The 27,822-nt window shown below is 45.2% G+C and overlaps 1 protein-coding gene across 1 annotated transcript in view; it reads left to right on the forward strand.

Moving 5' to 3' along the window:
• Positions 1-991: 991 nt before the first annotated feature.
• Positions 992-27,822, forward strand: part of LOC135056672 (alpha-2-macroglobulin-like) — a 258,698-nt gene continuing 231,867 nt past the window's right edge. The window contains exons 1-4 of the mRNA XM_063962122.1: positions 992-1,109; positions 12,071-12,254; positions 16,600-16,762; positions 18,377-18,429. Coding sequence (XP_063818192.1) covers positions 1,042-1,109; positions 12,071-12,254; positions 16,600-16,762; positions 18,377-18,429 — 468 coding nt within the window. The 5' untranslated portion in view covers positions 992-1,041. The remainder of the gene's footprint in view (positions 1,110-12,070; positions 12,255-16,599; positions 16,763-18,376; positions 18,430-27,822) is intronic.

Here is a 27,822-nt window from a genome sequence, read left to right on the forward strand (position 1 = left end):
AACGTTCACTTTACAGACTGTGCTTAACAAATAACAGTTAGGAGCTTATTAGTGTGTACTTTATCTCTCTCTACTTCTTCTTCTCCAAGCTTTGATAAATATCGCCCATAGGCATACTTACCAACTTCTGGGCTGCTCTCTCCGGGAGAGAGCAGCCCGTCGGCTCAGCAGGGGGTGCTGGCAGTCAGGTGACGCGCAAGGGGGGCGGGCCGGAGGCGGAACGGGACGTGGCTTATGGAACACGTCATTTAAGCCACGCCCCCGCTGTGTAATGCCGCGATTACCGGCATTATACAGCAGGGGGCGTGGTTACGATGACGCGATTCAACAAGAATCGCGTCATCGCCTGCCCGGACCGCCCACTTTACTCGTTAAGTGGGCAGCGGGCAGGGGGTGACCCCCGTAAATCGGGAGACTTGCCTGCTCTTCCGGGGGGCCGGGAGGGTCACCCGTTTTTCGGGAGCCTCCCGGCCATTCCGGGAGGGTAGGCAAGTATGCCCATAGGCCCAGATTTATCAAGCTTTGGAGAGTGATCAATTGCACGGTGATAAAGTACCATCCAATCAGCTCCTAACTGTCATTTTTCAAACACAGCCTATACCATGGCAATTTATCACTCTCCAAGGCTTGATAAATCTGGACCATAGTCTTTAATAAAATAATCAGGAAGACATTGAAAACTAAAAGATGTAAGACATCTGAAGGTGGGAAGCGCTTTTAATGTTCATCTTAAAATGTTAACTGTTCAGCATAAGCCAGATAACGAGCTAATTTAGCAGTGTTTTGCCTGACAACATTGCTCAATCTGCCTAAAGTCAGCCAAAATGTATCCTTAACAAAAATGGCTTTGTTTAGCTATGTGGAAATCCACTGCCCATCCAAACACTGTGAGCTAACCAAACATTACTTTACAAATATTGGTTGTGCTGTGTTCAATGTCCATCTTGTGTACTGGTACACAATACTGTGAGTGGGTGTGTGGTGATAATATAACATACAGTTACAAACGCGGACATTCAGTCTGACCTATAGTCCTGAAACATGGGGTCCTACACCTTGTATGTAGGGCTTATCCTGCTGCAGATCTCCTGGACGCTGGAAGCATCACTGTGAGTTATCATATGTGTGTATGTACTGTGTATCTAGCTGAATGCACAAATGCTTTGTCTTTTATGTAGTTTGTTGAAAAAAATATCTTTAGTACATAAAACTACTTTATTTTATTGTATACACTCTACCATGTTATATTTGGTGCTTTTACATATGATGAAAATAATAATAATAATAATAACTACAATGTTTTCCTAATTTTGCGTTTCAAATCACCCTCAGAGAAATACTGTAAGGAACTTAGTAGAAATCAGTAAAAGTGTAAATTTATAGATCTCTGATCTTAGCAATTTACTGTAGTGGGTATTGAAGCTATAGATGAGATATATAGTTGGTGACTGATGAGGCAGGGGTGACAGGTAGATAGTGGGTGACTGATGAGGCAGGGGTGACAGGGATGTAGTGGGTGACTGAGGCAGGGGTAACAGGGAGGTAGTGGGTGACTGAAGCAGGGGTGACAGGGAGATAGTGGGTGACTGAGGCAGGGGTGACAGGGAGATAGTGGGTGACTGGGGAGCCAGGAGTGACAGGGAGATAGTGGGTGACTGGGGAGGCAGGGGTGACAGGGAGGTAGTGTGTGACTGATGAGGCAGGGGTGACAGGGAGGTAGTGGGTGACTGAGGCAGGGGTGACAGGGCAGTAGTGGGAGACTGAGGCAGTGGTGACAGGGAGAAAGTGGGTGACAGGGGAGGCAGGTGTGACATGGATATAGTGGGTGACTGATGAGGCAGGGGTGACAGAGAGGTAGTTGGTGACTGAGGCAGGCGTGACAGGGAGGTAGTGGGAGACTGAGGCAGGGGTGACAGGGATGTAGTGGGAGACTGAGGTAGTGGTGACAGGGAGATAGTGGGTGGCTGAGGCAGTGGTGACAGTGGACTGGACACCAGTCTCTTGTTGAAGTTAGCTATGTCCTGTTCCCCTCTGTGTGAGGTACAGTACCCATGGTCTGTGCTTCTTATTGCAGGCAGCAGGCACTCACCTCAGACCTGGAGCAGTACAGCAGAATCACAGTGCCCAGCAGTGCTACAATGTTCATCCCGGCTATGTGACACCCCTTCCTCCACCCTTGCTCTGTCCACTCTGAGTACAGCACTTTCTGTCTGACAGCTCCAAATCCCACTGAATGGATGCAGCTCCCTCACTAGTCTGGCACTCTACACAGCCACCTACCTCGCGTATGCATCAGACTTGCACCCAGTGACGTACAGTCAGGGTAGGCAGGGGAGCAGAGCCTCACCTGGCATACTCCCAGACATGTTCCAGAGTTTTGACTATAAAAATTATTAGAATAATACAAACATTTACAGCTTAGAAATATAATGTTCATATTATTATAATCAGTTTTATAGTCAAACTCACTAAAATTGCAGCGCTCTAATATGTATAATACCCAAATTAACCATTGGGTTCATATCTGTAGATCTGGCTCTGATACTAGCCAGTGCCTCCCCAGCCATTGACCTCACCGCAGTTCAGGTTGCACCCACCCCATTGCTATTTCATAATTCCAACCAACTCGACCCTCCTGCTTCCCCCGATGGTACCACTCTCACACAATACATGCTACTATTCTTGTTTAGTGGACAGTGTGGAATTATCTTTCTCATATAGCAAGACTGGCCTCATGCCTATGTACTGTATAATGGAACTTACAGTATTAAAACCCAAACCAACATCCCAGAAGGAAACTAAAATATTTGACAATGTCTTTATTCAATTTACAGATGTGCTCATACACCTTTTACTGTAATTGCACCCAATAGCCCATTTGGCAAACCTCCCAACTTTTTGATGTCTCTCTGCAGAACTTCTTGCACATGTGAAATGGATACATACATATTTGGTAGACCATGCCCCCGGAGTCTGATTATTTTTTTGTGGGGGCCTGACAAGCCTGGTTTGTTAGGCCCCCATTTCACATCATGCTGGGGTAAGACACCATCATGATGTGAAATGGGGGTGAGGGGGAAAGTCATCTTTTCCATTGAGCTTAATGGGCAGTTTCCAAAGGGCCCCAGGATTCTAAGGCAATAGGCTGAGGCTACCCTATTTGCCCTTTTGGTGGACCCTAGGAGCTTGTCTTTACTATGCCCAGAACAGGAGATATCAGTCTTCCAGTGATAGTACCTGCTCTATCTCCATTCACCTGGGATGCAGTCTTATATTTTCATTGGTGGATTTCTCTGGCTCCTGAACCCCAATCCTAAAGACCCCAGTACCCCTGAAAGGTGGAACTCTAGTTTTTATCAGATTGAAAGCTAAGAAATCCACCACCAGGGACCGGATATATCCGTGGTCAAGCAAGCTGCCCTCCCACCGGAAAATGATGAATATTAAGTCCACACCACTATCCACCCCTCCCCTAGATATTAAATACCCCTTACTACCCTGGAAGTCATGTATTAGGGCCCCTTCAATCAGCCCTACCTCCTTATCTTTCAAAGTATGTATAATCTGTATATATGTCAACATCAGCTCAACACACCACATGAATTGAAATATCTTCTGGTACACACTAGTGATGAGCACCGGAAATTTTTCGGGTTTTGTGTTTTGGTTTTGGGTTCGGTTCCGCGGCCGTGTTTTGGGTTCGAACGCGTTTTGGCAAAACCTCACCAAATTTTTTTTGTCGGATTCGGGTGTGTTTTGGATTCGGGTGTTTTTTTCAAAAAACCCTAAAAAACAGCTTAAATCATAGAATTTGGGGGTCATTTTGATCCCAAAGTATTATTAACCTCAATAACCATAATTTCCACTCATTTTCAGTCTATTCTGAACACCTCACACCTCACAATATTATTTTTAGTCCTAAAATTTGCACCGAGGTCGCTGGATGGCTAAGCTAAGCGACCCAAGTGGCCGACACAAACACCTGGCCCATCTAGGAGTGGCACTGCAGTGTCACGCAGGATGGCCCTTCCAAAAAACACTCCCTAAACAGCACATGACGCAAAGAAAAAAAGAGGCGCAATGAGGTAGCTGTGTGAGTAAGCTAAGCGACCCTAGTGGCCGACACAAACACCTGGCCCATCTAGGAGTGGCACTGCAGTGTCACGCAGGATGGCCCTTCCAAAAAACACTCCCCAAACAGCACATGACGCAAAGAAAAAAAGAGGCGCAATGAGGTAGCTGTGTGAGTAAGCTAAGCGACCCTAGTGGCCGACACAAACACCTGGCCCATCTAGGAGTGGCACTGCAGTGTCACGCAGGATGGCCCTTCCAAAAAACACTCCCCAAACAGCACATGACGCAAAGAAAAAAAGAGGCGCAATGAGGTAGCTGTGTGAGTAAGCTAAGCGACCCTAGTGGCCGACACAAACACCTGGCCCATCTAGGAGTGGCACTGCAGTGTCACGCAGGATGGCCCTTCCAAAAAACACCCCCCAAACAGCACATGACGCAAAGAAAAATGAAAGAAAAAAGAGGTGCAAGATGGAATTGTCCTTGGGCCCTCCCACCCACCCTTATGTTGTATAAACAGGACATGCACACTTTAACCAACCCATCATTTCAGTGACAGGGTCTGCCACACGACTGTGACTGAAATGACGGGTTGGTTTGGACCCCCACCAAAAAAGAAGCAATTAATCTCTCCTTGCACAAACTGGCTCTACAGAGGCAAGATGTCCACCTCATCATCATCCTCCGATATATCACCGTGTACAACCCCCTCCTCACAGATTATCAATTCGTCCCCACTGGAATCCACCATCTCAGCTCCCTGTGTACTTTGTGGAGGCAATTGCTGCTGGTCAATGTCTCCACGGAGGAATTGATTATAATTCATTTTAATGAACATCATCTTCTCCACATTTTCTGGATGTAACCTCGTACGCCGATTGCTGACAAGGTGAGCGGCGGCACTAAACACTCTTTCGGAGTACACACTTGTGGGAGGGCAACTTAGGTAGAATAAAGCCAGTTTGTGCAAGGGCCTCCAAATTGCCTCTTTTTCCTGCCAGTATAAGTACAGACTGTCTGACGTGCCTACTTGGATGCGGTCACTCATATAATCCTCCACCATTCTTTCAATGGGGAGAGAATCATATGCAGTGACAGTAGACGACATGTCCGTAATCGTTGGCAGGTCCTTCAGTCCGGACCAGATGTCAGCATCAGCAGTCGCTCCAGACTGCCCTGCATCACCGCCAGCGAGTGGGCCCGGAATTCTGAGCCATTTCCTCGCACCCCCAGTTGCGGGAGAATGTGAAGGAGGAGATGTTGACAGGTCGCGTTCCGCTTGACTTGACAATTTTGTCACCAGCAGTTCTTTGAACCCCAGCAGACTTGTGTCTGCCGGAAAGAGAGATCCAAGGTAGGTTTTAAATCTAGGATCGAGCACGGTGGCCAAAATGTAGTGCTCTGATTTCAACAGATTGACCACCCGTGAATCCTTGTTAAGCGAATTAAGGGCTCCATCCACAAGTCCCACATGCCTAGCGGAATCGCTCTGTGTTAGCTCCTCCTTCAATGTCTCCAGCTTCTTCTGCAAAAGCCTGATGAGGGGAATGACCTGACTCAGGCTGGCAGTGTCTGAACTGACTTCACGTGTGGCAAGTTCAAAAGGTTGCAGAACCTTGCACAACGTTGAAATCATTCTCCACTGCGCTTGAGACAGGTGCATTCCACCTCCTATATCGTGCTCAGTTGTATAGGCTTGAATGGCCTTTTGCTGCTCCTCCAACCTCTGAAGCATATAGAGGGTTGAATTCCACCTCGTTACCACTTCTTGCTTCAGATGATGGCAGGGCAGGTTCAGGCGTTTTTGGTGGTGCTCCAGTCTTCTGTACGTGGTGCCTGTACGCCGAAAGTGTCCCGCAATTCTTCTGGCCACCGACAGCATCTCTTGCACGCCCCTGTCGTTTTTTAAATAATTCTGCACCACCAAATTCAAGGTATGTGCAAAACATGGGACGTGCTGGAATTTGCCCAGATTTAATGCACACACAATATTGCTGGCGTTGTCCGATGCCACAAATCCACAGGAGAGTCCAATTGGGGTAAGCCATTCTGCGATGATCTTCCTCAGTTGCCGTGAGAGGTTTTTAGCTGTGTGCGTATTCTGGAAAGCGGTGATACAAAGCGTAGCCTGCCTAGGAAAGAGTTGGCGTTTGCGAGATGCTGCTACTGGTGCCGCCGCTCTGTTCTTGCGGCGGGAGTCCATACATCTACCCAGTGGGCTGTCACAGTCATATAGTCCTGAGTCTGCCCTGCTCCACTTGTCCACATGTCCGTGGTTAAGTGGACATTGGGTACAACTGCATTTTTTAGGACACTGGTGAGTCTTTTTCTGAGGTCTGTGTACATTTTCGGTATCGCCTGCCTAGAGAAATGGAACCTAGATGGTATTTGGTACCGGGGACACAGTACCTCCAACAAGTCTCTAGTTGCCTCTGCAGTAATGATGGATACCGGAACCACGTTTCTCACCGCCCAGGATGACAAGGCCTCAGTTATCCGCTTTGCAGCAGGATGACTACTGTGATATTTCATCTTCCTCGCAAAGGACTGTTGGACAGTCAATTGCTTGGTGGAAGTAGTAAAAGTGGTCTTACGAGTACGACTTCCCCTCTGGGATGACCATCGACTCCCAGCAGCAACAACAGCAGCGCCAGCAGCAGTAGGCGTTACACGCAAGGATGCATCGGAGGAATCCCAGGCAGGAGAGGACTCGTCAGAATTGCCAGTGACATGGCCTGCAGGACTATTGGCATTCCTGGGGAAGGAGGAAATTGACACTGAGGGAGTTGGTGGGGTGGTTTGCGTGAGCTTGGTTACAAGAGGAAGGGATTTACTGGTCAGTGGACTGCTTCCGCTGTCGCCCAAAGTTTTTGAACTTGTCACTGACTTATAATGAATGCGCTGCAGGTGACGTATAAGGGAGGATGTTCCGAGGTGGTTAACTTCCTTACCCCTACTTATTACAGCTTGACAAAGGCAACACACGGCTTGACAAATGTTGTCCGCATTTCTGTTGAAATACTTCCACACCGAAGAGCTGATTTTTTAGGTATTTTCACCAGGCATGTCAATGGCCCTATTCCTCCCACGGACAACAGGTGTCTCCCCGGGTGCCTGACTTAAACAAACCACCTCACCATCAGAATCCTCCTGGTCAATTTCCTCCCCAGCGCCAGCAACACCCATATCCTCCTCATCCTGGTGTACTTCAACACTGACATCTTCAATCTGACTATCAGGAACTGGACTGCGGGTGCTCCTTCCAGCACTTGCAGAGGGCGTGCAAATGGTGGAAGGCGCATGCTCTTCACGTCCAGTGTTGGGAAGGTCAGGCATCGCAAACGACACAATTGGACTCTCCTTGTGGATTTGTGATTTCGAAGAACGCACAGTTCTTTGCTGTGCTTTTGCCAGCTTGAGTCTTTTCATTTTTCTAGCGAGAGGCTGAGTGCTTCCATCCTCATGTGAAGCTGAACCACTAGCCATGAACATAGGCCAGGGCCTCAGCCGTTCCTTGCCACTCCGTGTGGTAAATGGCATATTGGCAAGTTTACGCTTCTCCTCCGACAATTTTATTTTAGATTTTTGAGTCCTTTTTTTACTGATATTTGGTGTTTTGGATTTTACATGCTCTGTACTATGACATTGGGCATCGGCCTTGGCAGACGACGTTGCTGGCATTTCATCGTCTCGGCCATGACTAGTGGCAGCAGCTTCAGCACGAGGTGGAAGTCGATCTTGATCTTTCCCTATTTTTGGAACCTCAACATTTTTGTTCTCCATATTTTAATAGGCACAACTAAAAGGCACCTCAGGTAAACAATGGAGATGGATGGATACTAGTATACTTATGGATTGACGAGCGACTGCTGACACAGAGGTAGCTACAGCCGTGGACTACCGTACTGCGTCTGCTGCTAATATAGACTGGATGATAATGAGATATAAAATATATATATATCACTACTGCAACCGGACAGGTATATATTATATAATGACGGACCTGCTGGACACTGTCAGCTCAGCACTGCAGACTCCTAAAGTAAGCTACTAGTAGTATCAAGAAGATAGAAAAAAAAAAAAACACCACAGGTAGGTGGTATACAATTATGGATGGACTAGCGACTGCCGACACAGAGGTAGCTACAGCCGTGGACTACCGTACTGCGTCTGCTGCTAATATAGACTGGATGATAATGAGATATAAAATATATATATATCACTACTGCAGCCGGACAGGTATATATTATATAATGACGGACCTGCTGGACACTGTCAGCTCAGCACTGCAGACTCCTAAAGTAAGCTACTAGTAGTATCAAGAAGATAGAAAAAAAAAAAACACCACAGGTAGGTGGTATACAATTATGGATGGACTAGCGACTGCCGACACAGAGGTAGCTACAGCCGTGGACTACCGTACTGCGTCTGCTGCTAATATAGACTGGATGATAATGAGATATAAAATATATATATAACTACTGCAGCCGGACAGGTATATATTATATAATGACGGACCTGCTGGACACTGTCAGCTCAGCACTGCAGACTCCTAAAGTAAGCTACTAGTAGTATCAAGAAGATAGAAAAAAAAAAAACACCACAGGTAGGTGGTATACAATTATGGATGGACTAGCGACTGCCGACACAGAGGTAGCTACAGCCGTGGACTACCGTACTGCGTCTGCTGCTAATATAGACTGGATGATAATGAGATATAAAATATATATATATCACTACTGCAGCCGGACAGGTATATATTATATAATGACGGACCTGCTGGACACTGTCAGCTCAGCACTGCAGACTCCTAAAGTAAGCTACTAGTATCAAGAAGATAGAAAAAAAAAAAACACCACAGCTAGATGGTATACAATTATGGATGGACGAGCGACTGCCGACACAGAGGTAGCTACAGCCGTGGACTACCGTACTGCGTCTGCTGCTAATATAGACTGGATGATAATGATATAAAAAAAAATATATATATATCACTACTGCAGCCGGACAGGTATATATTATATAATGACGGACCTGCTGGACACTGTCAGCTCAGCACTGCAGACTCCTAAAGTAAGCTACTAGTAGTATCAAGAAGATAGAAAGAAAAAAAAACACCACGGGCAGGTGGTATACAATTATGGATGGACTAGCGACTGCCGACACAGAGGTAGCTACAGCCGTGGACTACCGTACTGCGTCTGCTGCTAATATAGACTGGATGATAATGAGATATAAAATATATATATATCACTACTGCAGCCGGACAGGTATATATTATATAATGACGGACCTGCTGGACACTGTCAGCTCAGCACTGCAGACTCCTAAAGTAAGCTACTAGTAGTATCAAGAAGATAGAAAGAAAAAATAAACACCACGGGTAGGTGGTATACAATTATGGATGGACGAGCGACTGCCGACACAGAGGTAGCTACAGCCGTGGACTACCGTACTGCGTCTGCTGCTAATATAGACTGGATGATAATGATATAAAAAATATATATATATATCACTACTGCAGCCGGACAGGTATATATTATATAATGACGGACCTGCTGGACACTGTCAGCTCAGCACTGCAGACTCCTAAAGTAAGCTACTAGTAGTATCAAGAAGATAGAAAAAAAAAACCCACCACGGGTAGGTGGTATACAATTATGGATGGACGAGCGACTGCCGACACAGAGGTAGCTACAGCCGTGGACTACCGTACTGCGTCTGCTGCTAATATAGACTGGATGATAATGATATAAAAAATATATATATATATCACTACTGCAGCCGGACAGGTATATATTATATAATGACGGACCTGCTGGACACTGTCAGCTCAGCACTGCAGACTCCTAAAGTAAGCTACTAGTAGTATCAAGAAGATAGAAAGAAAAAAAACACCACAGGTAGGTGGTATACAATTATGGATGGACTAGCGACTGCCGACACAGAGGTAGCTACAGCCGTGGACTACCGTACTGCGTCTGCTGCTAATATAGACTGGATGATAATGAGATATAAAATATATATATATCACTACTGCAGCCGGACAGGTATATATTATATAATGACGGACCTGCTGGACACTGTCAGCTCAGCACTGCAGACTCCTAAAGTAAGCTACTAGTAGTATCAAGAAGATAGAAGAAAAAAAAAACACCACGGGTAGGTGGTATACAATTATGGATGGACGAGCGACTGCCGACACAGAGGTAGCTACAGCCATGGACTACCGTACTGCGTCTGCTGCTAATATAGACTGGATGATAATGATATAAAAAATATATATATATATATATCACTACTGCAGCCGGACAGGTATATATTATATAATGACGGACCTGCTGGACACTGTCAGCTCAGCACTGCAGACTCCTAAAGTAAGCTACTAGTAGTATCAAGAAGATAGAAAGAAAAAAAAACACCACGGGTAGGTGGTATACAATTATGGATGGACGAGCGACTGCCAACACAGAGGTAGCTACAGCCGTGGACTACCGTACTGCGTCTGCTGCTAATATAGACTGGATGATAATGATATAAAAAATATATATATATATATATCACTACTGCAGCCGGACAGGTATATATTATATAATGACGGACCTGCTGGACACTGTCAGCTCAGCACTGCAGACTCCTAAAGTAAGCTACTAGTATCAAGAAGATAGAAAGAAAAAAAAACACCACGGGTAGGTGGTATACAATTATGGATGGACGAGCGACTGCCGACACAGAGGTAGCTACAGCCGTGGACTACCGTACTGCGTCTGCTGCAGTGCTAATATAGACTGGATGATAATGATATAAAAAATATATATATATCACTACTGCAGCCGGACAGGTATATATTATATAATGACGGACCTGCTGGACACTGTCAGCAGAATGCGTTTATAGAATAAAAACACCACACGACGAGTGTTTAACTTTTTCAGGCAGACAATCACAATATAATGGTGGTCAGTGGTCACTGGTCAGTCACACTGGCACTGGCAGTGGCACTCTGGCAGCAAAAGTGTGCACTGTTAAAATATGTACTCCTGCTATAACTGCTCCCCAGTCTCCCCCACAATTAAGCTGTGTGAGCAGTGAGCACTCAGCACAGTCAGATATACAGTATTACATAGATGATGCAGCACACTGATGGCACACTGAGGCTGAGCACAGATATGGTATGTGACTGTGTCACACTGTGTATCGTTTTTTTTCAGGCAGAGAACGGATTAATTAAACTGGTGGTCACTGGTCACACTATCAGCAAGTAGTACTCCGTCCTAATATGCTCCCCAAAATTAGTAAATCAAGTGTCTCTACTCTCTACTACTCTCTAGTCTACTCTAAACGGAGAGGACGCCAGCCACGTCCTCTCCCTATCAATCTCAATGCACGTGTGAAAATGGCGGCGACGCGCGGCTCCTTATATAGAATCCGAGTCTCGCGATAGAATACGAGCCTCGCGAGAATCCGACAGCGGGATGATGACGTTCGGGCGCGCTCGGGTTAGCCGAGCAAGGCGGGAAGATCCGAGTCTGCCTCGGACCCGTGTAAAAAGCGTGAAGTTCGGGGGGTTCGGTTTCCGAGAAACCGAACCCGCTCATCACTAGTACACACCTGAGACTTTTACATATATTTTTGTGAATACCATTATAAAACTGTTTAATATACAGTATAGGAACCGAAATTCAGTAGGGACATACCCTGTACTATCGGGAGAATTACCAAACAAAAATATATATATATTTGTAGCGGTCTGAATACTAGTTTGAGAACCACTGATATAAAAATAAATCTAGCACTGAAAAAAAAAAAAAAAAGTTAAACCTTTTACAATTTAGAACTACGTATCATTTTTTATTGTGATCATTCCAGGCTTATGCAGTAGTTTGCTATTGTACTCTCACATGTTCTCATTTTACATAATAATAATCATTTAGCTGCTTCTCTATAAAGCCACCACATATGGTATCTGTAACCTACCCTCCCTATTTATCATCCTCAGGCATTATGCTGTCATCTTTCCCTCTGAGTTTCGCTCCAAACACACAGAACATGTCTGTATACACCTGGAAGGAGCTCAGGGAGAGAGCAGGGTGCAGCTGTCTCTAACTCTGGATGAAAAGAACACAACACTCATAGACAGAAACTTCCAGGAGAACTCAGTATTCAGCTGTATTCCACTCAAGGTAAACTCTCAAAGTGACAGTTGGAGCGAGGAACGTATGCACCATCTTATCCTCCAGCATTGCACCTAGGCTGGATATGACTCCATACAGTGGCTATAAAAAATTTATTTTCTTATATATACTGTAGATGTGTATTTATTTATTATGTTTGCAACATATGGTGTAAGATTACACCATTAGACCCTCCAACATGACCCCTTCCATCAGGTACAAATGTAGGATTGCTGTCAGCTGTGCTCAAATGGTAAATTGATGAGAAGGGTGTGTCCCCATGTTGCAGGTTATGCACCTAGAGTAGCAACTTTTGGACTTTAGTGCTGCATGGCGCTTATTCACACTACAGCTGCCCACCCACAGGATTGTAGAGAACTAAGGGCCTGATACATGTTAGTAAGCAGTGCTGATGTTCCCTCAATGGAGCGAGTAAGTGCAGAATATGCATGTGCCCCAGTTGCACTGTGCATGCGCCGAGGTGTTGATGCTATTGCGCTCACACTGAGATTTTTATTGTAGAGTTATTGACAGGAAGGGATTGTTTTGGGGGGCAGCAGCAAGGAGTGGCAGCAAAAACGCAGACGTGTGGTGGCCATGCCATCAGCTGCGATAATGTATGTACAAAAATATAGTGCCTGTGTCACTACTGATGTGTCCAGTCTATGTAGTTATTAGGCTACCCTCAATGTTCCTTGTTTTTTGCATATAGTCATTGTATGTATAGGCAGTTGCGAATGAGCTTGCAATGGCTCCGGTGGGCATCAATCTTCTTTTCTGGGCGGCTGCTTCACATGCGATAATGGTTAATGATAAATGATGGTTAATGAGGCTTAATGATAGAGTGAGGTAACTGTACACACCAGCGGGTGCCTCAAAACTATGAAATGCCCAGTGCTTAACAAAGTTAAGTTTATTGGTTTATTGAAGTACTAATGAGTACAGCCACACTCACTCAGATACACACTGGATAGATGGGGTGGAGCTTGAGCAGAACAGGATGTTATACAGCTCACCAGCCGGTAAGTGTATGCAGGATGAGGGTAGCGGTGCTGGATTATTCTGGAAACACTATTGGAGCAGGTATATCGTGGGTCTCACTCATACATAACAAAATGGCAGCAAGTATTGTATGCACAGAACTCATTTCAGTAGCTATCTTGGTTAGGGATTTAAGCCTACCTGTAAGATACAACATGGAGTTGATGCCAGTGGCGTGCAGTGAGGTCAGTGGCTGGTGAGGCACTACAGCCATAAAGTCCGCCGAATCCTGCCGATGACCCCTACCACCGCAGAGCCAATGCCAGCTACTGCCCCTGCACCGATGCCTGCTGCCACCGCCAATGGCTTACAAACTCACCCACCATCAACTGACCCAGTCCTCCGCCACTAATTTGCATCTCAGTCCTATGCCGCCACTGCCGCCAATGCCCGCTGCCTGCCTGCTCATCATACTTGTGATATATTGTACATTTTTATAGAAAAAATTATAATAATTAATGTTTGGGACTGGGAGTGGGAGGAGGACATGAATGCAATTTTGTAGTCCAGGGCTTCCATTAGTCAAATTACGCTGCACAGTAGCGCCACTTAGACAAATTACGCAAGGCAGAGCTCCCTTTTACACATTACGGCAGGTACAGCCTCCTGTTACACATTACGGCAGGTAGAGATCCCTTTTTAAACAATACGGCAGACAGCATCCCCCTTTTTACACATTGCGACAGACAGCGTCCCCCTTTTTACACATTACGGCGGACAGATTCCCCTTTTTTACACATTACGGCAGGCAGCGACCCCTTTTTTAAATATAATGGCAGACAGAGTCCCCTTTTTTACACATTACGGCAGACAGCGTCCCCATTTTGCACATTACGGCACACAGTGTCCCCTTTTTTACACATTATGACAGACAGCGTCCCCCTTTTTACACATTACGGCGGACAGATTCCCCTTTTTTACACATTACGGCAGGCAGCGACCCCTTTTTTAAACATAATGGCAGACAGCGTACCCTTTTTACACTCTAAGGCAGACAGCGTCCCCTTTTTACACATTACGGCAGACAGCGTCCCCATTTTGCACATTACGGCACACAGTGTCCCCTTTTTTACACATTATGACAGGCAGCGTCCCCTTTTTACACATTACGGCAGCCAGCGTCCCCTTTTTACACATTACGGTGGACAGCGTACCCTTTTTACACACTACGGCGGACAGATTCCCCCTTTTTACACATTACAGCAGCCTGTGTCCCCTTTTTACACATAACGGCAGGTAGAGCACTTTACATCCCCCCCCCTCTACCCTTAGGGTGTAACGTAGTGTAATGTAGTGTAGTATAGTGTACTGTAGTGTAATGTAGTGTAGCATAGTGTACTGTAGTGAAATGTAGTGTAGCATAGTGTACTGTAGTGTAATGTAGTGTAGTGTAGTGTACTGTAATGTAGTGTAGTATAGTGTACTGTAATGTAGTGTAGTATAGTGTACTGTAGTATAGTATAATGCAGCCAATTACATGATTCCTTCTTTCGGCGCTGCTGCAGGCTCCTGACCCGGCGCTCCCTCAGTCTGTACACTGTGACCGCAGGCCAAGAGGAGCGGGGGGGGAGGGGGGGCACTGGAGATCAGCTCAGCAGTCAACACGGGGGCCAGCCAGGAGAGAAGTCAGACTGTTGAACACAGGGGGGACCAAGACAGAAAGCCGGGGCTGAGAAAACAGGGGGGGGGGGGGGGGGTATGGCTGCGCGGGAGCGCAGCACACAGAAGCTCCCGCTTGTCGGATCTTGGTACGCGAGAAGCGGCTGTGAGCAGCGGGGACATGCGGCCAATCGGAATGGAGGCATCTGGCTCTCTGCCCGTCCATCCCAGCCCACCCCCTGCCGCTGTCCAATAATTGACAGGGGTGTGCCTTCATGTGGCCTGAAGGCACAGCCCCTGTCAATGAGGCAACTGTGCTGGTGCCGCTTTCCAGTCATTTTTCAATGGGCTTTTGCAGCCTGTGACTTGGCTCCGCCCCCTGCCCGCCCCCCTCTTCAGACACTATATCATTGTCACTGGGAGGCAGCGCTCTCGCTGCCTCCCATAGAGATTTAGCTGGAATGTCAGGTAAAAATGAATAAAATAATACAAAGTAGAATCTGTTATTTGTATCTTCTTTATATTATTTTAATCATTATGACAGGGGAGGCACTGCCTCCCCTGCCTCCCCTGACTGCACGTCCCTGGTTGACGCTGTAGTGCTCTCTACAACACACCATTGCTAAAAGCTTCTGCATGTTATACAAACAATCTAAACTTTCTCATAGCAAACTCAAAAGAAAACAGGGCTTAGCACATAAGGAAACATCAATGTATCTCATGACCTTCATTTGTTTTTCTTATTAGATATATCAATTAAAGTCCCCTCACTTACAGTATGGACCATAGCAACAGTCTCTCAACTTACAAACTTGGGACTGTTCCAATGTTTGATGTCTTTCGCACTTGTGGCTTTTAAGTCTCCACTCCACCAGTCAGAACTTGATCTAGGGGCATATGCATCAATGCATGGAGAGAGATAAAGTACCAACCGATCAGCCATGTTATGTAACAGGCTGTGTTTGAAAAATGACAAGAGCTGATTGGTTGGTAGTTTATCTCTCTCCACTTTATCACTTTCCAAGCGTTGATGCATATGCCCCTTATGGCTTCTGGATTTTGTGAGGCTCACTAAATGCTACTGTATATTAGCAAATTCCTCATCATAACTCTTAGGTGGCTTGTCGATATTTGATCTTGCAGAAGATCTTGCCATCTTGATTAGGGAATGAAGCCTCCCCGTAGGAACCAACATGGAGTCTGCGCAATAGTGCATCCACTAGTATCAATTTTTTATACTTGTTTGAATGCTATTTGATCTTCTGGAGGAAACTCTACTTTAGAAGTGCACAATCCAAACATCCAATCCAACAGTCTGATATCTTTCAGACAGTCACAGTTATTTTGAAACCAGTTGAAACTCTTAAATTGAATACACTGTATGCCAATCAATTAATGATATGTCTGTTAAAAAAAGAGTACAGCAGGATTTATTAAGGTATAACTTAATTAAAAAAAAAGCAAAACATTTCTGTGATCAATTATTGTCTGTTTTTTATTTGTATCTGTACAGTTATTTATATTTGCTATTATAGGCTGTTTTGTGTTGTTCAGGAGTAAAATTTCTAGACAAAATCTCCTTGTATTCAATTATATAAGATAATGAAGCAAGGAAACTTCCAAAGCAGTTGAATACATTTTTTAGTTATGGTATGTATGAGACAATTCAAGTTCTGTCTAATTCATAGCTGGTACACTCTGTTAATTTCTATAGGTTCCTCATCCATCTGAAGGTGAAGAACAGGTCGGCACAATGACAGTCTCCATTGAAAATGCAAAAGAAAACATTGCCAAGAGTACTAAAGTTCTTGTGAAGAAGGAAAGAACAAGTGTTCTAGTCCAGACAGACAAAGCTGTATACAAACCAGGACAAACTGGTAATTCCTCACTTGTGAGAAGGCGCACAAACGTTTACTAATACCAACTGTCTTTAATGCAACATATAGGCTGGGACAGGGATGGACTGGGGGCCGAAACCGGCCCCTTCGTGTGTGTGCACGTACGTGCCCGTCTCAGGGGCATGCACACCGTAAATGGCTGCGCACGGGCACTAAAGACTGGGGCATATTGCGAGTCAGGGGGCCATGGAATCCCGGCACGCCCCCATTTCCATGGAGATGGGAGGGGAGGCGGGGGAGCGGCCAGACCAGAGAGTCGGGGGCTGTGCTGCGTGTGGCCTTCCCAGATCTCTATGTGACAGGACCGGCCCACCAGCCCATCAGCTCTTCTGGCATTTGCCAGAAGTGCCAGATGGGCAGTCCGGTCCCTGGCAGGGATGTAATGAAGTCTGAGTTCGTCAGCTGTGTGGGATGCCGGCCAAACTCGGATGTGTTTTCAAAGTGGCAATCATGTCCAAGGTATGGTTTAGCCTTGTACATGATTACCCCTTTAAAAAAACATTTGATTTTGTCCGGCATCCTTCATGGTTGCCAAACTCAGATTTCATTACATCGCAGCCATTTTTATTCTTTTTCTTTTCAACTGAAAATAGAATGAAAATCAAATGACAAATTTGTATCACTTACATCAATAAGCACCACTTACCTCTACTGCATGCACAATCCCAGTTATGTCCTCATGTTTTTATTTTGTTTTCCATGTTTTATGTGGGAATACACTTGTAAACTGATATAAAATCAACATTTGTTTTTGCTTTATATTAGAGATGAGCGGGTTTGGATGTAACGCCAGAATTAACACCAGTTCGGTTTTATCCGGATGTTTCTTATTGGCTATCCAAAACACGTGACGATCGTGAGCCAATAAGATGCCGTTTTGAGAACCGAGTAAATCCGAGTAAAACCGAACCCGCTCATCTCTACTTTATATACACATTCAGTATTATGGGGTAAATGTATGAAGCAGTGATAAGAATGGAGAAGTGAGCCTGTGGAGAAGTTGCCCATGACAACCAATCAGCTCCTCCATACAGTTGTATAGTATGCAAATTATAAATGTTACTTCAATGCTGATTGGTTGCCATGGGCAACTTCTCCACAGGCTCACTTCTCCACACTTATCACTGCTTCATATATTTACCCCTATATCACATAAACAGATGCATAACAAGGATATGGCAGACCCTATAAAATAACGGCAAAGTGCAGTATAATAGTGTTGGGTTTGGGTATATCTGTTGTCAGCCTTTTTATGTATCCGCACCTCCACAGTTAATAGTAGTTTCTGTGTACTAATCAATTTTTCTGGTTTCTAATTTTGTATTATGTTTTGATCAGATGAATGTTGGCTGTAATATCAGCTGCACCTAAACTTTTTGTTCTAAACATAATTTCTACATTATGGCTTTTTAACAAGTACATTTAAGTAATCTTAATTGTAGATGGTGGAGGGTAATTTAAAATAAAACATTAAAGTCCATCTTTGCATGCACTTGTTGATTAACTAAATATTGGCAGTTACTTTCTAAAATATAGGAACCTATTTAAATAATTTTAGAACTATACGTTTACCCTGTATTTATACTTTTGCAGTGAAATTCAGAATTCTTTCTCTTAACGAAGATCTGCAGCCAGAGAATAGACAGGTAAGCTCGGATACAGACATTCAGAAAAACAAAAATGATTCATGTCGTTGAAAAGCCACATATTAAAAACCCACATATATCTGATGATAGATAGATAGATAGATAGACAGACAGACAGACCGAAAAATAGACAAATCCTTAGAAAAGTAGCACACGGAGTACATGACACATAGGTCCTAATTCAAGGTTGATCACAAAAGCAAAATGTTCCTTTAATAAACAAAACCATTGGGTGTAATTCAGACATGATCGTAGCAGTAAATTTGTTAGCAGTTTGGCATGGCCATGTGCACTGCAGGGGGGCCAGATATAAACTTTCTATCGGCAGATGTTGGATTGAATGACATCATCACACAATAACCTTATCTATTAAATAACTAACTTAACTTATCTAGAAATAATGACACAGACCACTGAAATGCCATTAAAATCGGTAAACCGTTATTTATTTATAATACTTAAACTAAGTATGGTGGCAAAAAGAAAGAACGGCCAGATCACCAGTGACATTACCACTTATTGCCACAACACATGTCCACGACATGACTATGTATCACTCATTGGCTATGCCAATAAATGCTGAGGCTCCAACTCTCTTCCCAATACACCATAATAGGCCCGGTCAAACAGCCAAGCCCAATGACCCCCGTCAAGGAAGGCCAGAGTATACAATGTATTGGGCAAAGAGCGCCCTCCGAACAGCAGCACAATAGCCACTGTGACTGCCATTCTTTCCTGCCACCTATAGGTTGACAAATCCCAACCGGCAAAGAAAAATAAAAAACGGGTGGGGCAAAAAGGTGACTTGGGGAGAGAGGGTGGGAATTCCAAAAGAGAAAGAGGAAGAAGAATACTCCTTTCTCCACAAAGTGTCCTCTAGCTCCTCCCTAAACACTCCCACTATTCTAATAGCCTCCTGCTCCCAACCTGTTAACTGTTTGCTTACCTAACTAAATTGTGCAAGGATCATACAATCCTACTACCTTGATGTTTACAGTCACTTGCGTTATTTAGCACTCGCTCTTCATAACGTGCAGAGAGAGTTAGATTTGGGTGTGGTGTGTTCAAACTGAAATCTAAATTGCAGTGTAAAAATAAAGCAGGCACTATTTACTCTGCACAGAAACAATATAACCGACCCAAATCTAACTCTCTCCGCAAATGTTATATCTGCCACACCTGCAGTGCACATGGTTTTGCCCAACTGGTAACAAATTTGCTGCTACGATTAGGTCTGAATTACCCCCAATGTGCAGTACAGGTGGGGCAGATGTAACATGTGCAGAGAGTGTTAGATTTGGCTGTGGTGTGTTCAAACTGAAATCTTAATTGCGGCGTAAAAATAAAGCAGCTAGTATTTACCCTGCACAGAAACAATATAACCCAACCAAATCTAAAACTCTCTCTGCAAATGTTATAGCTAACCCCCCCCCCCCTCCCCTGCAGTGCGCATGATTTTGCCCATTAGAGGAAGATTTTGCTTTTGCAATCAACCTTGAATTAGACCCATAAACAGTTACCATGTAGAGAACAAGAAGCCAGTACATCAGGATTTCATATACTGTATAAAAAGAGGAAAAACTTGTGAATCCATATAACATTGGGGGTCATTCCGAGTTGTTCGCTCGGTAAAAATCTTCGCATCGCAGCGATTTTCCGCTTAGTGCGCATGCGCAATGTCCGCACTGCGACTGCGCCAAGTAAATTTGCTATGCAGTTAGGATTTTTACTCACGGCTTTTTCATCGTTCTGGCGATCGTAATGTGATTGACAGGAAATGGGTGTTACTGGGCGGAAACAGGCCGTTTTATGGGCGTGTGGGAAAAAACGCTACCGTTTCCGGAAAAAACGCAGGAGTGGCCAGAGAAACGGAGGAGGGTCTGGGCGAACGCTGGGTGTGTTTTTGACGTCAAACCAGGAACGACAAGTAGCGAAATGATCGCAGATGCCGAGTAAGTCTGGAGCTACTCAGAAACTGCTACGAGGTGTGTAATCGCAATATTGCGAATACATCGTTCGCAATTTTAAGATGCTAAGATTCACTCCCAGTAGGCGGCGGCTTAGCATGAGCAAATCTGCTATAATCCGCTTGCGAGCGAACAACTCGGAATGTCCCCCATAGTGCATATTCAGAACATGGTCAAACAGCAGAAGTGACAGGATGCAAATTAAACTTAGAAAAGACGGTACACTAATTGCAAATCGCGTCAGGGTGCTCAATTGAGGATAAATGCAGCCAGTGGCCCTGTATTTCTTCAGGATATTATTGTTAGATTGCTGATAATCTGTAAACAGTTATTGTGGCAAGAGGTAGTGATTTAAAAATGTGCCTTATCACCACAATGGTAAATAGGCCAACTAATCACCTGTATCAAACAACTTTGTGCAAATAAAGTAATTAGCAGAAATGTGGAACGTTTCCACCTAATGTATTCACATATAATGTTGCAATATAATTAATTGCACAATATTGCAATAATGTTGCAATATAAATAATGTTGCAATATAAATAATGTTGCAATATTACTTTTAGTTCTTAAAACTAGGATCACAGTCATAGATGCAGAGTGATCTGAAAATATTTATAATAAGATCAATAATGTATGTTTGATTATAAATATATATAAAAAGTTAGTAAAATATATAAAAAACTCTAATAACTTATTTTTTTTATATAATATAGGGGCATACAGTGTTCATCATCACCTACAGGGAGTGATTCCGAGTTGTTCGCTCGCTAGCTGCTTTTAGCAGCATTGCACACGCTAAGCCGCCGCCCTCTGGGAGTGTATCTTAGCATAGCAGAAGTGCGAACGAAAGATTAGCAGAATTGCGAATAGAAATTTCTTAGCAGTTTCTGAGTAGCTCCAGACCTACTCACAAATAGCGATCAGTTCAGTCAGTTTCGTTCCTGGTTTGACGTCACACACTGCCAGCGTTCGGCCAGCCACTCCCCCGTTTCTCCAGACACTCCTGCGTTTTTCCCTGAAACGCCTGCGTTTTTACGCACACTTCCAGAAAACGGCCAGTTTCCACCCAGAAACACTCACTTCCTGTCAATCATACTCCGATCAGCAGAACGATGAAAAAACTTTGTTACGCCGTGAGTAAAATACCAAACTTTTGTGCTAATTTACTTGGCGCAGGCGCGCTGCGTACATTGCGCATGCGCAGTTTGCGACTAATCGCTCCGTAGCGAAAAAAAATAACGAGCGAACAACTCGGAATGACCCCCAAAGCCCCTTACACATGCAGAAACACTAGTTTCCCAATGTTTTAAGTAACAGGCATATACAGCATTAGAGGTCTGATGTGACTGTCCCATATTCAGCATAGTTGTATCCAGATGTACAGTAAGTTAGACAGTAAACAGACAGTTAATAGATCAACACCAGATGGTCGACAGTCAACATACCTCCCAACATGACCCTCTCCAGGAGGGACAGAATGCGCTGCTTCTGGACTTTTCTCTTAATTTATGATTGCCGGCACCTGTTTCGAACAGGTTAATGGATAAGAAAGGTGTTTCCTCACAGGTGGTGGCAATCATAACTTAAGATGGAAGTCCAGGAGCAGAGCATTGTGCCATTCCTGGAGAGGGTCATGTTGGGAGGTATGAGTCAATAGGTCAACAGCATCAAAAAGTTGACAGGGTCATAAGGTTGACAGTCAAATGGTCAACATGGACTTAGGTCAACAGGGTTAAAAGGTCTGGAGGGTTAAAAAGCCAACATGCATATGGTCGACACATGATTTTGCATGATTTTTAGGGTTAGGCTTAGGGTTAGGGTTAGGCTTAGGGTTTAGGATTAGGCACTTAGAGGAGGGTTATGGCTAGGCTGCAGAAGGGACAGTTAGGGTTAGGCACTAGGGTGAGGGTTAGGGTATGGCACTAGGGGGAGAGTTATGTTTAGGGTTAAAATAACAAAAACATTTCTTCCTTTTTTGTGTTGACCATTTGCATGTAGACCTAAATCCATGCCGTCGGAGAGGTAAGCCACCTGGCTGGGGGATGGGGGGGGGGGGAGGGGGAGGTTTGTCAGGGTTTTCTGACTGCAGGCATCCCTCTCACTGGCTTTTCAGTCCCAACCCCTTAAATATATTGCCAGGAATATATGAGGAGATGAAAATATTGTAGGTAATACTGACTAGCCTTTAGTATTTATTAGGAGTATCAAAAAATATATGATGATACCTGTGTTAGAAATAAATGGGTCAGTGGTGCTCCCCTGTGTCAGATATAACTATAATATTAGACTGGATAATAGAAAGACTCTTTTTCGGGAGTACTCTTCAAAAAAAAAAAATTAAGGTAACTACGAATAGAAAAAGTTTTTAAGTTGAAATATAACCTTTATTGGATATATGTTAAAAGGTGGTTTAATGGTCAATGACTGGGGTTAGAAGTTAATTTCTCATACGTCCTAGAGGATGCTGGGGATGACATCAAGACCATGGGGTACAGATGGGATCTGCAGGAGACATGGGCACTCTAAAGACTTTTCATTGGGTGTGAACTGGCTCCTCCGTCTATGCCCCTCCTCCAGACCTCAGTTTTAGAAATGTCCCCAGGCTGACTGGATGCACTCTGAGGAGCTCTACTGAGTTTCTCTGAAAAGACTTATGTTAGGTTTTTTATTTTCAGGGAGATCTGCTTGCATCAGACTCCCTGCTTCGTGGGACTGAGGGGGCAGAAGCAGGACCAACTTCCTAAAGAGTTTCATGGCTCTGCTTCTGGCTGACAGGACACCATTAGCTCCTGAAGGGTACTGAACACTAGCCGTGTCTAGATGCTCACTCCCACAGCACGCCGTCACCCCCCTCACAGAGCCAGAAGTCAGAAGACAGGTGAGTATAAGAAGAATGATCTTCTATCAAGTAAGTGACGGCTGAGGTGCGGCGCGGCTGGTGGGAGCGCAGCGCCATTGCTGCCCACACACACAGGCACTGCAAGGTGCAGGGCGCTGGGGGGGGCGCCCTGGGCAGCAAGAAAAATACCTCAAACTGGTTAAAGGGGGCCACAGCCCTACCCCCGCCAGTATAAATATTACAGTGATTTTATGAGTGTAAGGACGCGCCATTGCGGGGGCGGAGCTTCTTCCTCAGGCAGCCAGCACACTACTCAGCGCCATTTTCTCTCTCTCCTCAGGCTACAGAGAACACGCTGGTCCTCTCCTTCACTTCCGACAAGTACAGGGTGCTATTAAGGGGGGGCACAAAGCGATTGTGGTGCATTTGATAGTGTATATTACTATTTAAAAGCGCTGTTGGGCTGTGGACATACTGTGTTCACAGGTAATACTGGCGCTGGGATTGTGAACTGGCTGCTCCTATCCTGTGTCCCTCTGAGAGATTTTACTGTGGGTCTGTCCCCAAAATAAGTCCCAGTGTGTCTGTGAGTGTGCTGTACACGTGTGAGGCATGTCTGAGGCAGGGAGTTCCTCCCCGAAAGAATCCATTTTAGGGACACAGGGTTGTAATGTGGTGGCGCTACCAGCACACCAAGAGCCTGCATGGGTGAAAGAGTTACGTGACAGTATGCATCTGATTAACCGTAGATTAGATAAGTCTGAATCTAAGGCTGCATGCTGGAGAAAATCTGTGGAAGATGTGATTTTTCAGGATGCTGTTATTCTTTATGCGGGCGGCCCCTCTGGGTCACATAAGAGACCATTTGCAAATGTTGTAAACACTGATACCGACACGGATTCTGATTCTTGTGTCGATGCTAATGAATCCAGAGAGATAAATCATAAATTGGCAAAAAGTATACAATATATGATTGTGGCTATAAGGGACGTGTTGGAGGTTACAGAAACCACTCCTGTACCTCAGCAGAAGGCTTATTTATGTAAGGAAAAGAAGTCCAAAGTCACGTTCCCTCCTTCACACAAACTAAATGCTCCGTTTGAAGGGATGTGGGTGAATCCTGATAAAAGATTTCATGTTCCCAAAAGGATTCACATACTGTAGCTTACCCTTTCCCGGCTGAGGACAGGAAAAAATGGGAGTCACCCCCTGTGTTAGACAGTGCACTTTCCAGGTTGACAAAGAAGGTAATTCTCCCTGCTCCTGGCACGGCTTCTCTTAAAGAGCCGGCAGACCGCAAAATGGAAACGACATTGAAATCCATTTATGTTACCAATGGTACACTGCTCAGGCCCACTATTGCCTGCGCATGGGTGAGTCGCGCTATTGAAAAATGGTCAGAAAGCGTGTTATCAGAAATTTACATGATTGATAAAGATGAGATACTCCTTAAGTTAGGGAATATCAAGGACGCTGCCGCCTACATGCTGGAAGCAATGAAGGATATTGGACTCTTGAGTTCACAAGCCGCTACAATGGCAGTATCGGCTAGGCGGGCGTTGTGGATTCGCCAGTGGAACGCGGATGCAGATTCCAAAAGAAACATGGAGGCTCTCCCATATAAAGGTGAGGCCTTATTTGGCGATGGCCTGGATGCGTTAGTCTCGGCGGCTACTGCAGGTAAGTCGACATTTTTGCCCTCTGCGCCTGCACCGGCAAAAAAGACCTATCACCCGCAAATGCAGTCCTTTCGGCCCAATAAATACAAAAAGACGAGAGGTTCCCCCTTCTTTGCAGGAAGGGGAAGGGGAAAGAAGCCCACAGCGGCTCCAGGTTCCCAAGAGCAGAAGTCTACCCCTACTTCTGCCAAATCCCCAGCATGACGCTGGAGCTCCCTTGCGGGAGGCCGCTCGGGTGGGGGCACGTCTCAAACTCTTCAGCCAGGATTAGATTCTGTCTGGCCTGGATCCCTGGGTGTTGCAAATAGTATCCCAGGGATACAAACTGGAGTTTCAAAACGTTCCTCCATGCCGATTTTTCAAATCAACCTTGCTAGTTTCTCCGCCAGAAAGAGAAGTAGTAACAGCGGCAATCCAAAAATTATGTCAAGACCAGGTCATAGTCCTGGTACCGTTGTCACAACAAGGGAGGGGTTTTTATTCAAGCCTCTTTGTTGTTCCGAAGCCGGACGGCTCGGTCAGACCGATCCTAAATCTAAAGGATCTGAATTGTTACCTAAAAAGGTTCAAGTTCAAGATGGAATCACTTCGGGCGGTGATTGCCAGTCTGGAGGAGGGGGACTACTTGGTGTCGGTGGACATAAAGGATGCTTACCTGCATGTTCCCATTTTTCCTCCTCACCAGGCTTATCTGAGATTTGTGGTTCAGGATTGCCATTACCAATTCCAGACGTTACCTTTCGGTCTCTCCTCGGCGCCAAGGGTATTCACCAAGGTGATGGCGGAGATGATGGTCCTCCTTCGTCAGAAAGGAGTCAATATAATTCCTCATCTGGACGACCTCCTGATAAAGGCGAGATTCAGGGAGCAGTTGTTACAAAACATATCACTCTCTCTGTCGATACTCCAATAACACGGGTGAATCATAAATTACCCAAAGTCACAGTTGGAACGACGACAAGGTTGTCTTTCCTCAGGATGATTCTGGACATAGAAGTTCAGAGAGTATTTCTTCCGCTGGAAAAGGCTCTGGAAATCCAGAAAATGGTAAAACAGATATTGAAACCATCAAGTGTGTCGATCCATTAGTGCATTCGGTTGTTGGGGAAGATGGTGGTGGCCTACGAGGCCATACAGTTTGGCAGGTTCCATGCCAGAGTATTCCAGTGGGACCTGTTGGACAAGTGGTCGGGGTCACACCTACACATGCACAGAAAATAATCCTGTCATCAAAAACCAGGATTTCGCTCCTGTGGTGGTTGCACAGCTCTCACCTGCTAGAGGGACGCAGATTCAGGATTCAGGACTGGGTCCTAGTAACCACGGATGCAAGTTTCCGAGGCTGGGGAGCAGTCTCTCAGGGAGAAAACTTCCAGGGACGTTGGTCACATCAGGAAGCCTGCCTTCACATAAACATTCTGGAGCTAAGAGCCATTTACAACGGCCTTCAACAAGCGGTACATCTTCTTCAAGACCGTCCCGTGCAGATCCAGGCTGACAATGTAACAGCAGTCGCATACATAAATAGGCAGAGTGGAACGAAAAACAGAGTGGCAATGGCAGAGGCGACAAAAATCCTCAGCTGGGCAGAAAAACATCTACAAGCTCTGTCGGCAATATTCATTCCGGGAGTAGACAACTGGGAAGCAGACTTCCTCAGCAGACACGATCTCCATCCAGGAGAGTGGGGCCTCCACCAAGAAGTCTGACAAGTCTTTGGGGAGTTCCTCAAATAGACATGATGGCATCTCGTCTCAACAAGAAGCTTCAGAGATACTGTTCCAGGTCGAGAGACCCTCAAGGAGTAGCAGTGGATGCACTGGTGACACAGTGGGTTTTTCCGTCAGTGTATGTCTACCCTCCACTTCCGCTAATCCCAAAAGTACTCAGGATCATAAGGAAAACAAGGGTTCGAGCAATCTTCATTGCCCCAGACTGGCCAAGGAGGGCTTGGTACCCACATCTCCAGCAGTTGCTCATAGAAGATCCTCTGCCTCTTCCTCCTCGAGAGGACCTGCTGCAGCAGTGGCCGTGCGTGTATCAAGACTTACCGCGGTTACGTTTGACGGCATGGCTGTTGAGCGCCGTATCCTAGCCAGGAAGGGTATTCCCGAGAAAGTCATCCCCACCCTTATTCAGGCCAGAAAGGGAGTAACGTCGAAACATTACCACCAAATTTGGAGAAAATATGTGTCTTGGTGTGAAGCCAAGAAAGCTCCTACGGAAGAGTTTCACTTAGGACGTTTTCTCCATTTTTTGCAGGATGGTGTGGAGGCGGGCCTCCGATTGGGATCAATCAAGGTCCAGATTTCGGCCTTGTCAGTGTTCTTCCAAAAACAATTGGCCTCTCTTCCAGAGGTTCAGACCTTCGTGAAAGGGGTTCTGCACATCCAGCCTCCATTCGTGCCTCCAGAGGCACCATGGGACCTTAACGTGGTATTGCAGTTCCTTCAATCGGATTGATTTGCGCCTCTACAAAAGATAGAGTTGAAGTTTCTCACTTGGAAAGTGGTGATGCTTTTGGCTTTGGCATCCGCAAGGCGAGTGTCTGAATTGGAGGCCTTGTCTCACAAGAGCCCTTACCTGATCTTCCATGAAGATAGGGCAGAGTTGAGGACTCGTCCACATTTTCTTCCGAAGGTGGTTTCATCTTTCCACATAAACCAACCTATTGTAGTGCCAGTAGTTACTGACATATTCACTGATTCAAAATCTCTAGATGTGGTTAGAGCTTTGAAAATCTATGTTGCTAGAACGGCTCCTATGCGGAAAACAGAGGCTCTGTTTGTCCTGTTTGATCACAACAAGATTGGCTGTCCTGCTTCCAAGCAGACTATTGCACGTTGGATTAGAAATATGATTCAGCAAGCTCATACTACGGCTTGATTGCCATTACCGACGTCGG

Source organism: Pseudophryne corroboree, chromosome 3 (assembly GCF_028390025.1).
Source record: "Pseudophryne corroboree isolate aPseCor3 chromosome 3, aPseCor3.hap2, whole genome shotgun sequence".
Lineage (NCBI taxonomy): Eukaryota > Metazoa > Chordata > Amphibia > Anura > Myobatrachidae > Pseudophryne > Pseudophryne corroboree.